Here is a 12,334-nt window from a genome sequence, read left to right as displayed (position 1 = left end):
CCAGGCTGAGCACTGAGCTTCTTTTGTCGCCTAGCAACCAGAGTTGAACCCTAACACAACTTCAGAGACAGAGGAACCAGATGAAGCAGAAAGAGTACATGGCTCTTCTTGTGCTAATGCGACATGAAGAACTGAAGGACATGGTGCCATCTGTAGGTAGGGGGAGAGCATTTTTAGACTGCAAGCTGTGCCAGCATGTGCATGCAAATGGAGGTGTGTTAAACAGATAACACACCCTCTGTCAAATTCTTGAAGTTTGTTTTGTTACCAGAGACAAGGAAGATGTCCCTGACTGCCTCAAAAGACTTCCTCACTCCGAGTTATACCGAAAAACAAGCTCATTATTTCACTTTTTTTCCCTTCTGGTTAGAGGTTTGTCTAAAGAGTATCACACAATCTTTAAATAGACATTTTGTAAAAATGAAACCACCATAAAAAGTACAAACTGTTAAGCACAAAAATCCACATGCCTTGTTATAGGGTGAATCTACTGTTGAAATGAGATCTTTCCAAAATGAACATCTCATTTCTTTTGCAGCACATATCCACCAGTATTTAATCTAAATTGGGGAGGTGATCAGCTTCTCCTAAAAGCTCCCCTCTCTCAGTGGGCCGGTAGTAAAATAAATTCCTGCTGCCAAGCACCTCAGTTGCTAAGTAACACTTTTTTAAACAAGAAGAACCTTGAATTCCTTGTGTTCGGAGAAATGAGGCTTCATCTGCTCAAACGGTGAATTTGGGATCAGCGGTTGTGTGTTTGGGTTTTAATTAATATTTTTTCTTGTCTTTTCTGGTCAGGAATCAAAATCAAAAGAAAGTCTCAACCAGATAAACATCGGTGAAGAACAAAGGGGGAAAAAAATGGTGAGCAATGCTTTTGTTTTGTTGAAAAGTTAGACGTATGTGATGGAAAAAGAAAACGGGAGCACATAATGGAAAGGTTTAAGGAATAAGAGGCTCATTTAAGTCTTCCCAGTTTCTAAAATCAATAAAGTCCTGACCATATTATTTTGTAAAACTACACTAAATCAATCATTACATTTGGCTTAGTGTGTGTTATCTAATCCCAGGCAATAATTTCATGCAATACTTTCCTATAGGAGGTTATAATGGGAACAAGCACTCGTGGATAACCTCGCTCATCCTGAGGATGATGAATGAGGCGAGAGAGGGCCTCTGGGTGTAACACAGACACAAACAGACACACACCTTGCCACTTTAGACAGGAAGGGAGAAGAGCGAAGCCCTCATTACACTTCCAACACTCCCCAACTATCATTTATCAAAGTCCTTATTTGACTCTTTGAGTGTGCGTGCGCACACGCAACACAGCATTTTGATGTCCTCCGCACGCACACACCTTTCTCACCTGAAAAGATCCAAACAACTCAATCAGCTGAACGGTGAGGGAGCACGAGCGCTCATTTGTCTTTTGCTGTATTACCGAGTGTCGCCTCTCTCCTATTGTTCCCCAGCATTAACCTTAATTAGAGAGTCGTGCTCTTAAATACACCCATGGGCATCATGGGGTGAGCACGCACTAACACATATCAACGCTGTGACACGCACACACAAACACCCACGGGCGGCTAAGGCTCTCATTCCTGAGAGTGCGTGCTTTCCCAGCTGCCCCGGGCCATACATAAGCCTTTGTATCTGAATAAATCTCATCAACCTTACCCACACATGCTTCCACATAAACATACACACAAGCTGTTTATTACCATGCAGTGCTGTGTGGCAGCACAGGTTAAATAAATAATTGTAAGGCAGTAAATCAGTCATTTGGGATCACTGTTGCGAAAAAAAAGAGGCTCAATGAAATGTTCACCTAAATTGTTTGATCATTTTCTGTGTGTTCCAGCACCATGTCCAAAGGAAAGGGAGCCAAAGGGGCTAAACAAACCCTCAAGTCAGCCAAAAAGGCAATACAGATAACACCAGATGGAAAGCGTAGGCTTGTCCTTAGCAACATGGGTCTAACCGTCTTCCCCAAGTGTCTCTTCAAGCTGACCAATCTGGATGAATTGGACCTCAGTCGTAATCTTTTACAGAAACTCCCTGATAGCATTGGGAACTTCTCATCTCTTACAAGGCTGGATCTGCACAGTAATAAGCTAGAGTCTTTGCCAGAGTCCGTGGGGAACCTGACAGGCCTGACCCACCTTAACCTTGCAAACAACTGTCTGACGTTTGTGGGTTTACCCTTCTCACTTGGTTGCCTCACCAATCTGAAGAGTCTCAATCTGGGAATGAACCAGCTGGATGACCTACCTCCCCCTTTGGAGAACTTAGTAAATCTACAAGAGTTGGGTTTGTTTGATAATCGCTTCCTCAAGCTGCCAGAGTTTGTTAAAGTCCTTCGCAACCTCACAAAACTAAATCTGAAAAGAAACCCTTTGGAACATACTCAAGGAAATGAAGAAAGCATGAAAAATAGAAAGCTAGAAGCACAAGAAGAAGCATACTTGGTCCATGAAAGCATTCTATGCAGGATGTGCCTTACAAAATACAAAGCACAAAAGGAAAACCTTGTCAGAGATGGAGATATGTCTAAGGAGAAGAAAAAAAGGACATTTAGTGGACTCATGACACCAAACTCAGTGGCCATACTGAGTCAAAATGAATGGAGATTGAAAACAAAGCAAAGTAAAGACTATTGGCCAAGTTTGTGCTAACAGAAAAGTACTGTTTCATTTAATGCAAAGTTTACTTTACAAATAAAAACGTTGTTGTTATTTTTTTTTTTAATATACTCTAAAGAATTAGCTACAAATGACAGCCAACAACTGCATTGAGGACTTACTTGGCGTTAGCAATGACCTCGGAAACCGCTCTGCCCTTTAATGCAGGCACAACCCTGCTCATCCTGAAGCCAGAGGAGGAGGAGATTAGTTAACTGGATAGTAAAATGTAGACTTTTAGGCTTGTGTGCACAAAATAAAATACCTTTTGTATGCAGAAACGTGGTCTTTATTGAGGAATACAAGAAAAACGGTGTGTCCTTGTTTCATGAAGATCTCAATAGCGTTGTCCTGTTGTGAGACAGAAGACACTGTTCTTTATTTGAATTATTTCTCCAGGTTTATATATCTTTTAAGTCTTTGTTTTCTTTATATCAGTAAATGAACTTAGATGATCTACTACAATTATTTATTTTTAAATCAAACATTTAGGTGTTGTTGGATTAATTGGTGGCCCATTTTTCTTCTTTCACACATTGTGTTCACATGTTAAAATCAAAAGTTTAAATTTGTGGATTCTTCTTTTCAGGATTCAAGGATATTCTAAAAAAATAATTAAAAAACATGAGAAATGTTTAAAAGACACATCCAGTCAAACCCACATGTATTAAAATGTATATTATTTAAAGCTCAGACTGTAAATATAAACAATTTGTTAAAAAACATCATTTAAAAATTTGTATTACAACATATTTTCATGAATTTTATCTCCTGAAATCCAACATTCATTTGCAAAAATGTCCAAAAACTAGGTGAACTCATGATTTCTGTTGTTTTAAAATTGTAAGACTTGATACTATTAGCTACTGGAATATGTTAGTTGCAAAGCGCAAAGTACTAAAATTCAAAATAAAATAAGAAATTTGTTGCTACTCTAACCAATAAAAATGTTTTTAAATATTATTTCCAAAATTAAAATGGTTATGTTTGTTTAAAAAATTGGATTTATTGAAACCAATGACAGTCTAGGGGATTTTTGTGCAGGTATGATTTTTTTTTATTAATAAAAGCATCCATGGGAATATTCTGATATCTGACCTCTAAAAGGAACCGCATGAAGCGGGCCTCCTTGATGTCCTCATAGGGCCAGCATCTGCAGCTTGCTGGTGGCAACTCTTTGTTCAGCATGGTGGAAAGGAAAGAATCTTTGACACTGACAAGAAAAATGCATTAAATTAGAAAAAATTCCAAGACATTGCAAATTTTGCGACAAAAACACACAGCTTTACCTGCTGGGATGGTGTCTTCTGCAGCAAACATCGCCCAAAGAGCTCAGTGTGAATCCCTCACACAGCAGCAGGCTCTCCTTTCCAAACAGCAACAACCCTTCAGTGATGCTGAGGCTGCTCACTATCACCACACACATCTTTGCTTTAATCTACAAAGAAAGAACGTACAGCAGTCATTTGCACTTTCATGTCTCACAAGCACTTCACCCTTTTTCTTGATTGATCGTTTTAATGACTTATTTTAGTCGTTATTAAAAAGATGCTCTTGAACACTTCATTATCAGAGGTGATTGATGTGGAGGAGGAGGCCTGCTCCTCTTTTCATGCTCAAATCAGCAGTGGCGTTAGCTAATGATAACTGCATTGTGATAATGCGTGCATAATTCCATTGCCACCCTTCATTTCACAACAGGGTTCGTGCACCTGGCAATTTTCTGGTGCTGGCCCCCACTGCAGGCCCTCTGGGACGTCAAAACAAAAACCATATGGGGTCCAAAACACACCCGCAGGCTCCACACAATTTATACTAATCAAATCACGCTATAGCTACTCTCTGACACCCCGTCACACTCTTGGTGGACGAGGAGAGGTCCTGCCTGGCTGTTATTAGGAGAATTAATCACTGTCGCACTCCCAATTGGAAACCAGATAAGTGATCAGAAGCTCTTGTCCTAATGCACACACACAGATATGTTATGATTGATAAGGGCAGTTACCATGAGAAAGCGAATACCAGGAGTCAAGGTGAGTGATTCTCAGCTACTCAAGCTAGTGAGCTAAATCCGGGTCCTTAGAGGAGTCCAAACTGACAAACAATGACAAGATTAAACCAAATTAATTTATTTTAATCAAAATTTATTAGCAAGAAACTTATTTCCTGAATACAATCTAGGCAGTTGCACATTATTTTTCAGTGAGTAATTTAGCTGATAACAGTAAGGAGAAGAGAAAAGGAGGACTTATATCAACTGAGAGACTAACGTCAGACCATTGATTTCTCCCCACACACATTATTGTCATAATCACACTATTGGAGCTGGCAAACTAATTATGAGTGGGTCTCCATTTGTGTGAGTATCAGCCTGCGAGTGCATGGCTGAGTGTGTGTGTGTGTGTGCATTTTTCAGAGCTAATGACTGTGTTCATTTGACAGGAAGCTCAGCAGGAGTCATGAACTGAACCACTGCAAGACAACAGGACACTCTCACACACATCCCACACTTACTAAGCGGATAAAAGACAGCCCGCATCACCTCCTACTGCTTTTATTAATACTTCTGTCAGAAACATTAAAAGACGCGGCTGGTTGCCGGAGTGATGAGAGTCAACACGTACACTGATTTCTTACCCACTGTAGGAACGAGGAGAGCTGTGCTGGGCCCCAACATTAAAGTATTAAACTAATGAGGAAAGATGTAATTCTGATAGCAGCACTGGGCTACTAGAAACCCTTAGACTGCATCAGATAATTCGGAATTTGAAGATTAGCAGAGTGGGAGGGATTTCCGCCTGAATTAGAAATACATTTTTAGCCAGGCATATTACCAAACACATCACCCCGTGTAGTAGTACCTCTTCTCCAGGGTCCATCTCCTGCAGGATGCTGCGTATATCCTGACAGTCTTGTAAGGAGGAGCAAGGTTCAGGGCCGTCCGGATCCTCTGTGACTGCAGGGGCCTCAGTCAGAGCAGGGAAGAACGTCAGACGGTCGCAGGACAGTCCTTCCTCTGCTTCCTCGTCTGTTGCAGCTTCACACAAGATTTTTGGCTCTGTTGTTTAGAAAATGAGGTTTAGTGATATATAATCGAATCAAAGAACTAAATGTAGTTTGCTTTGAAAAAGTAAATACGTTAGCCTACAAAATAAATATATTTTCTTTTACCTGCATCACCTCTTGCTCTGTTTTTATCGTCAGTCCTTAAGGCAACAGATAACATTCCTAGCACCTGGTGTGAAAACACATTAGATCATTAAAAGTTAATTAGAAGTTAACAAGCCTATTTGAGTAAATGTCCCATTCAGCATTAATCCAATAAATATCCTTTATCAAGTTTCATCCTTTATCAAGTTTCATTCCAGTTAGTTTAGATTTTAAATAAACGTTTTAACTTACAAGAAATAAGAAAAATGGACATTTTATTAATAGATTCTTACTTTTTTACCTAAAAATTAAATTAAAAAACTGATTTGCTGGTTTAAAGATTAAATCTTGCATTTTTAGGTAAAGAGCAAACTAACTTAGATTTACATCCAATTTAATTGTTTGGTTGTTCCAATTTAATTGTTTTAATTTAATTGTCTTACTTTCGTTTTCACTGCTATTTTTATGAATTATGCAGCTTTACTATTTTTATTCTCATTTGTAGTGTTTTTCCCCCACAGATATAAAACTAGTATAAGGATATCCATATTTAACACTAGAACTACCAAGGCAGTCATTTTGATTTGTTGTATAGTTTATTCTAACATTGTTTTATCATTCAAATGTCAAGATACCAAAGAGAACTGAGGACTACTATCACAAATGGCCATGGCAGTCAAATGGTCATAAGTCACTATGTGCTTCCTTTTTCTGATCTTTTTCCTGTTATATTATCTCTTTTTAATGCTCTGTGAAGCTACATCCTATTTAAAGCTTCATGTTAAACCCAAGAGAGACAAAAATAATAATTATTGAGGTTGCCATGAATTGGAAAGATTAATCTTCCATGACAGTGGAACAATTATTATGGTTTTTATTTAGTGTCCCAGTCAAAATGACTGCCATGGTCATTCTAGTAGTTCAGGTAAAGTGAGTGTTAATAAACTGATTCTTAAAAACATTTTAAGAAGGACTCTTAAAACTGCTAATGGCAACAAAACGAAAACTTGACAATGGTAAAACGTTTAACTTTCTTTTACGAACAACCTAAACTAAACACTGAGAACATGCTGAGACCCGAAATAACATACCGGTTTTGAATGTCTCAGTGCTTTTCTGCGAATGCGTAGTCTGGTCCGATTGGGCCCCTCAGTGGAGTCTTGCATCCAGTCTTGGCTCAGCAGCACCCCCGGTCCAGGGCCAAAGACAGCTCTTTCCCTCAGCAGTTCGGCCTCCACACTCAGCCAGAGGGAGCTTGTTTGTTCCCACTCAGCAGCTCGCAACTAACAGGAGGTCATAAGTCAGGATGAAATCATACAGACAGACACATATTAAAACAAATCCTTTTTTGCCTCCTAATAAAGCTGATTTGGGCAGTCAAACCTGTGAGTCGTTTTTCCTCATGTTGTCAAAGGTGCTGTGGCTTCTCTGCCGGTGTGACTCCATGTTTGAGAGAAATTCCTACCAAGAAACAGAAGTGAAAATGGCTGCAAATGAAAAGAGAGACACTGCAATCACTCTTCGCCTGGCTTATATTGCATGCGCGCACACACTGAGATCACATAAATTTGTATATGCATAATGGCATTGTTGTTTCCTTATGCAATTACAATGCATTCACACAATTACATCTGTTCTAAATTGCATTCACTGGGCAAAATAAGCTAGTGGCTACAGTCTTACAATAACCCTGTCTGCAAATGTAATCATTTGTTGGTGTGATGCAATTAACATAAACGTTAATATTGCTGAGCCACACCACAATCAAGGGCAAGGTAACTTTGTGTGCGCGCCTTTATTGTGCGCGTCTGTATTTATTTTTGTCGATTAAGAGAGAAAAGAAATGAAAATCGCAAAATGGAGCCGTGTTGACACTGCAGGATGCTCATGTTCAGCGGACACACTGGGATCGTATTCTGACTGTTAACTGCTTCATTAAGCCCATCATCACAGCAGTTCTCGCTCAGAGACCAGTGAAACAACATGTGTCCATCTTCACAGCTGACCCAGGAAAGCCATTTAATTGAGTGAGCGAACATCCAGTAACTCTTTATATCAAGTTTTATTTACAGATGCCAATTAAGAGTTTGGCAATATCAAAACATGAATGAAACAACAATAAAAACGGAGGAAACACTTTGGCATAAAAAGTACTGCAAAAATGTGAGATTTTTTACAGAGCATAAAAGTTGACAAATTTAAAAAAGTTTCAAATATCTGATTGGGAACTAAAATAAGAAGCCTGCAAAAACGTAAATGTCAGAGTATTGTGGCAGAGGATTATGGGAATATTACAGACGCAAACAAGAGAAATAATGAAGTTTGCAAGCTAGAGCTGTGTTAGGCCAGATAAACTGCAAGCCTGTGTCGTCATCTCTAATTTCATTCCTTCATTTGGACAAACATAAGTAATATATAGCATTAATTACCCTATTTAGCAGATAGGAACCTCCTTGGCTTTTTAAATGCTGCATTAAATACATAAATCATCTCTTCCCTCTGCAATTAACATCAAAACATCACACTCATTTCCATTTTAATGACTTCCCAACAATAAGCCACCTTTGATGATAAGGCAACATAATGTCAACTTCATTCTGAGCTGGCAGTGAATGTGTAATGAACTTAACGTGATCATTAGTGCTGTTAATTATCTTTCTAATATGAGGACACAGATATGATTATGGAAACTGCATTGGCTGATGAAATAAATTTCTGAAAGAATTGCGCTGAAGCCTAACTGAGGACGCAGTGTTGCAATCAGTCTCTGTAGTCTCATTCATTACCTACAGCGAAAACTTTTTTTTCAATCAAAACTAGATTTGTGAGAGCAACAAATTGCATTGCATTGCTGTGGATTCAAAGACGGTGTAAGCTCATAAATCGCCAAATGAAGGTAATAAGTTCATGATCCTGAAATTAATTAATGACTTTGTAATTTCTTCATCAGGATAGTTAAACAAAAAAAAGGTATCAGCTGACCAAAGCAAGCCACTTTTCTTTGCAGGAGAAAAAGAAAGAAAAGGAAACCTAATCATTTTTTCTTGCAATGTGGACCCAAAAACAATTCATCATCCTCTCTGATGGCCTGTCAAAGACTGATATGATAAAGAATAACATCAAATGAATAATGTTTTCATCGGATTGATACCACTGTAATTGCCAACAGGATTTTTTTTGGGCAAGAGACATGCACAAACAAGAACACACACAGAATTTCTGCGGCTGTGAGACAGACACACAGACACGGTAATTTCATGCCTGTGTGCCTGAGTAATATGTCCCAGCTCCCTGCTCCAGATGGCTCAGCGTCTTAAGCGTTGTGGGGGAACTAATGATGTGGGCCACGTGTTTCGGGGGTAAAAAACAACAATAAAGGCGTCTTTAACCTTCAGCAGCAAACAGTGTGTTGTGGCGAGCGTTCCCGCCTAGGTCTAACTGATATCAATTACGCAGCGCGCTCAGGGGCACTCAGCTGTGATAATCCAAATCTTTTTAAAGAAATAATCAAACACCCCCAGAGGGCAGGATGGCCCACAGCACACACTGTTGTGACTTTGATGTGAGAGTTTCGCAAAAAGCTCTTGGTTTTACCTTGCTGAAGGTAAAACAACACTTTCCTGAAAGATGATTAGCATTTGCAATTGTGTTTCAGTGAGAACCAAAAACAGAGGTGGAACCGTGTGGGGGCATACCTCTGCTTTCACAGACTCTTGACCTTTCCTTAAAACCGACGGTGCACTGCTATCAAACTTCTTTTGAGACGTTCTAGACAGTTTCTTCTTCTCTGAATCTGGAAGGTAACAAAAGCCATCACCAAAGCAGTCAAACGTCTCCTTCTGAATTTTATTTGTAAAACTAAGGGAAACCTGTGTGCAGCAGCCAGATATCGCGTGCCATTTCCTCCCACAGAGGGCTGACGTCGACCATACGTGTAGGTTTGCCTGTTACGTGGCTTGCAGAGATCTCCATCTTATAGTGTTCTTCAAGCATTCGCTGCCTCTCAGAAATAACTTTTGACCAGCAGGCCTCTGCCAAATTAGCAAGCTGTTTGTCATCTGGAACGCAAACTACATCATAAACACCTGTCACACCAAATCTGTCCAGAATGCAGGAGAAAAATGAAGAAACCGTCATTCTCAGCATCAAACCTGTTCTGTCTTCTCCACTGATGAGGTCTGAAGAATGCTGGGTTTTCACCGGACACACTTTTTGTGCTGCACATCCAAAACCTTCAGGATAGCTACATGAAAGTTTTTGTGTCAAGACTACTAAATCAAGCTTTGAACTGCTAACAACCTTAATAAAGTATCTCCATTACCTGCCAGAGCTAATCAGCAACAGACAATGAAGAAGGCAAGTAATAAAATTCACATTTGCATTGTAAGTCGCCATGACGACGTCCCAGCGTTCCATGAAAGTCTGCAAGGCCCTGATGACTTCTTCCTTGTCATCTTGGGAACGCCGTTGTTGAGATAAGAAATAAAGCAGGACTTTGTTGGTGCACGAGTACAGAGCCAACACTGTCTTCTCTTTGTGAGTCTGGCCATTTTCCACAGTCTAGAATTAAAAAAAAAAAAGGGTGCAGACATGGCGAACATTATATATAATCCAAATCACCATCAGCTTGAAACAATAAAGGCTTTGCAACTGTCTTACCGCCAAGATCTGATCTGCAAGAAAATGTAGTAAAGTCTGGGAGTCTCCAGCAAATGTTCCATCATAAAGATTCTGCAGCAAAGTCTTACTAAAAACCACCACGTTCTCCATGAAGATGCCCATCTGTCCTTCCTGTGTCTGATTCTTACTGCCTGATAGGTGAAAAAAAGAATCATTAACTCATTTTCCATTAATATTTTTTTTGTTTGTTTTTTGGAAAATGTGTTGTTATTTTACCTTTTGGACTGAGATGAGTGTTGTTGTCTTCATCATGACTGAGCATGCGGATGATGTTCATGATCAGTTCAACCAACTCAGACTGAAAACTCAGCCTGAGCTCCTGCGATGTGTCATCAGGGGAAAACTGCAACATTTAAATAGGTCAGTAAGTAATAATAATAAAGTTAAATCTAAACACTTTGACGTGCATCAGCATTTTTTGTTTTATTAGGATTTGTGGGATTTTATGCAAAGGTTACAAGGTTACGCTTGCTTAATTAATTGGCGCAGAAATGTGCTGGACAATCTATTCCTGCAAGTAAAAGCTTCCACAGTGCCTCCACTCTGCCTTGTCTAGTATCTTAGCATAGAGTGGCACCTTCTGGAGGAAAATATTTTTTGCAGGAAACTGAATTTAACAAGCAGAACAGCGTGGAATTTATTAGTATGTGCTCCAAGTTACTTTGAAATTCTGAAAGCAATGTTTTTAGTAAGAATTTACCTGCAGTAGCAGAACAACTGGATGTGTGTTGGAGCTGGCAGACACATTAAGAAGGCTGTCCATCAGCACAATACGCAGGAAGTCCAACAGAGGCTTCCTGCTCTGATGACAACTGGTTGTCTTGTCGGTTTCATTTGTTGTGTTAGCTTCAGTGACCACCTGAGAGAATTCATAAACCAAACCAATAAAGTCATGCCTGAAAAAAAATTCAAGATCTAAAGCTAGAGCAGCACACACACCTCAGAAGCCTCCATAGGGAACGCTGCGGAAACAAGAGCATACAAGAATGTTGACGACACCCACAATGGGTCTCTCGGCCGCAGGTTATGAAGGAGACACAGGAACTGCATCACATTTGCTGGAAACTGTGTCCTCCATGATTCATCAGTAACTCCCCTGAGCTGAGCTGAACAAGTAGGCTTTGAAAAAATTAAAACCTCGTTAAAATTAATTTAAAGAATTTGAGAACATCTGAATTGATTATTCAAACATTGTCTATTTAACCTGTGTTATGATGACTTTAACTAATTCCAATAGTAATACTGCAGCGTCAGCACAGAGCGGCTGTGCAGGAGTGCCGGCTTGGGTGTCAATTTCAGACTGGATGATGTCATCAAGGTATCCCTAGGCCAAAAAAAATAACAGCATGACGAATAAGCTTATGGATAGGAGGAAAAACTCTCTTTAAACAAATATTTACCTTTTCATCTACAGTGTAAGTGACCGTCTTCCCCAACAGCAGAGCAGCCAGAGCTCCATACACCTGAGGCAGGTGAACGTTTTTGATCAGCAGCTCCTGAAGTAGAACAAAACCTGGACATGTGCCACTCAGAAGCTCGCAGGACCAAAGATGGCCTCGAAGGTTGTCTGGTAACAAAGAAATATGTCAGACATTAAATCTTTAAGACAGATTTCAAAACTATACAACACTAAAACCCCAAACAAATTCAGGGTCCAGCAATTTTGGAAATGACTTTTGAATCTATTTAAATTAGTTTTTATTTATTTGCATACTTTTTTTCCCTCTGGTTTGTAAAAGTAGGTTTAACTTTTGTAGCTCCAACTTTTGTGGCACCACACACCCCCTTACAAAATCTAATCATAATTGTGTGAATGCTGA

At 39.5% G+C, this 12,334-nt stretch overlaps 2 protein-coding genes across 6 annotated transcripts in view; one reads left to right on the top strand and one right to left on the bottom strand.

The window, feature by feature from the left end:
- The window catches only part of wdfy4 (WDFY family member 4), a 39,923-nt gene that overhangs the window by 10,430 nt on the left and 17,159 nt on the right, over positions 1 to 12,334 (bottom strand). For 2 of the 3 annotated variants that reach the window (XM_020709619.2, XM_020709618.2), the window contains exons 32-49: positions 11,915 to 12,081; positions 11,719 to 11,838; positions 11,454 to 11,633; positions 11,215 to 11,373; positions 10,731 to 10,857; positions 10,494 to 10,645; positions 10,156 to 10,394; positions 9,986 to 10,077; positions 9,704 to 9,904; positions 9,530 to 9,627; positions 7,218 to 7,295; positions 6,926 to 7,117; positions 5,856 to 5,919; positions 5,546 to 5,742; positions 3,974 to 4,122; positions 3,783 to 3,897; positions 2,950 to 3,035; positions 2,807 to 2,869 (exon numbers count right to left, since the gene is read on the bottom strand). In XM_020709619.2, the coding sequence (XP_020565278.1) occupies positions 2,807 to 2,869; positions 2,950 to 3,035; positions 3,783 to 3,897; positions 3,974 to 4,122; positions 5,546 to 5,742; positions 5,856 to 5,919; positions 6,926 to 7,117; positions 7,218 to 7,295; positions 9,530 to 9,627; positions 9,704 to 9,904; positions 9,986 to 10,077; positions 10,156 to 10,394; positions 10,494 to 10,645; positions 10,731 to 10,857; positions 11,215 to 11,373; positions 11,454 to 11,633; positions 11,719 to 11,838; positions 11,915 to 12,081 (2,479 nt within the window). The remainder of the gene's footprint in view (positions 1 to 2,806; positions 2,870 to 2,949; positions 3,036 to 3,782; positions 3,898 to 3,973; positions 4,123 to 5,545; positions 5,743 to 5,855; positions 5,920 to 6,925; positions 7,118 to 7,217; positions 7,296 to 9,529; positions 9,628 to 9,703; positions 9,905 to 9,985; positions 10,078 to 10,155; positions 10,395 to 10,493; positions 10,646 to 10,730; positions 10,858 to 11,214; positions 11,374 to 11,453; positions 11,634 to 11,718; positions 11,839 to 11,914; positions 12,082 to 12,334) is intronic. The other variant, XM_011484495.3, reaches the window with a different exon arrangement.
- lrrc18 (leucine rich repeat containing 18) lies at positions 7 to 2,738 on the top strand. Of its 3 annotated transcripts, none has more exons than XM_020709620.2 (3): positions 7 to 152; positions 799 to 864; positions 1,865 to 2,738. In XM_020709620.2, the coding sequence occupies exon 3, from the start codon at positions 1,869 to 1,871 to the stop codon at positions 2,676 to 2,678; it is 810 nt and encodes a 269-aa protein (XP_020565279.1). In that variant the 5' UTR covers positions 7 to 152; positions 799 to 864; positions 1,865 to 1,868; the 3' UTR covers positions 2,679 to 2,738. The 3 variants fall into 3 exon arrangements, with proteins under 3 accessions (XP_020565279.1, XP_011482796.1, XP_020565280.1); XM_011484494.3 differs by having other exon boundaries at positions 8 to 156; XM_020709621.2 differs by lacking the exon at positions 7 to 152 and adding an exon at positions 170 to 730.

The sequence above is a fragment of the Oryzias latipes genome, chromosome 15 (assembly GCF_002234675.1).
Source record: "Oryzias latipes chromosome 15, ASM223467v1".
In the NCBI taxonomy this organism is placed as follows: domain Eukaryota; kingdom Metazoa; phylum Chordata; class Actinopteri; order Beloniformes; family Adrianichthyidae; genus Oryzias; species Oryzias latipes.
This window is presented reverse-complemented; position numbering and strand designations above follow the sequence as displayed.

Coding starts and splice junctions, on each gene's coding strand:
- lrrc18 (XM_020709620.2), top strand. CDS start 1,869: ATGTCCAAAGGAAAGGGAGCCAAAGGGGCTAAACAAACCCTCAAGTCA.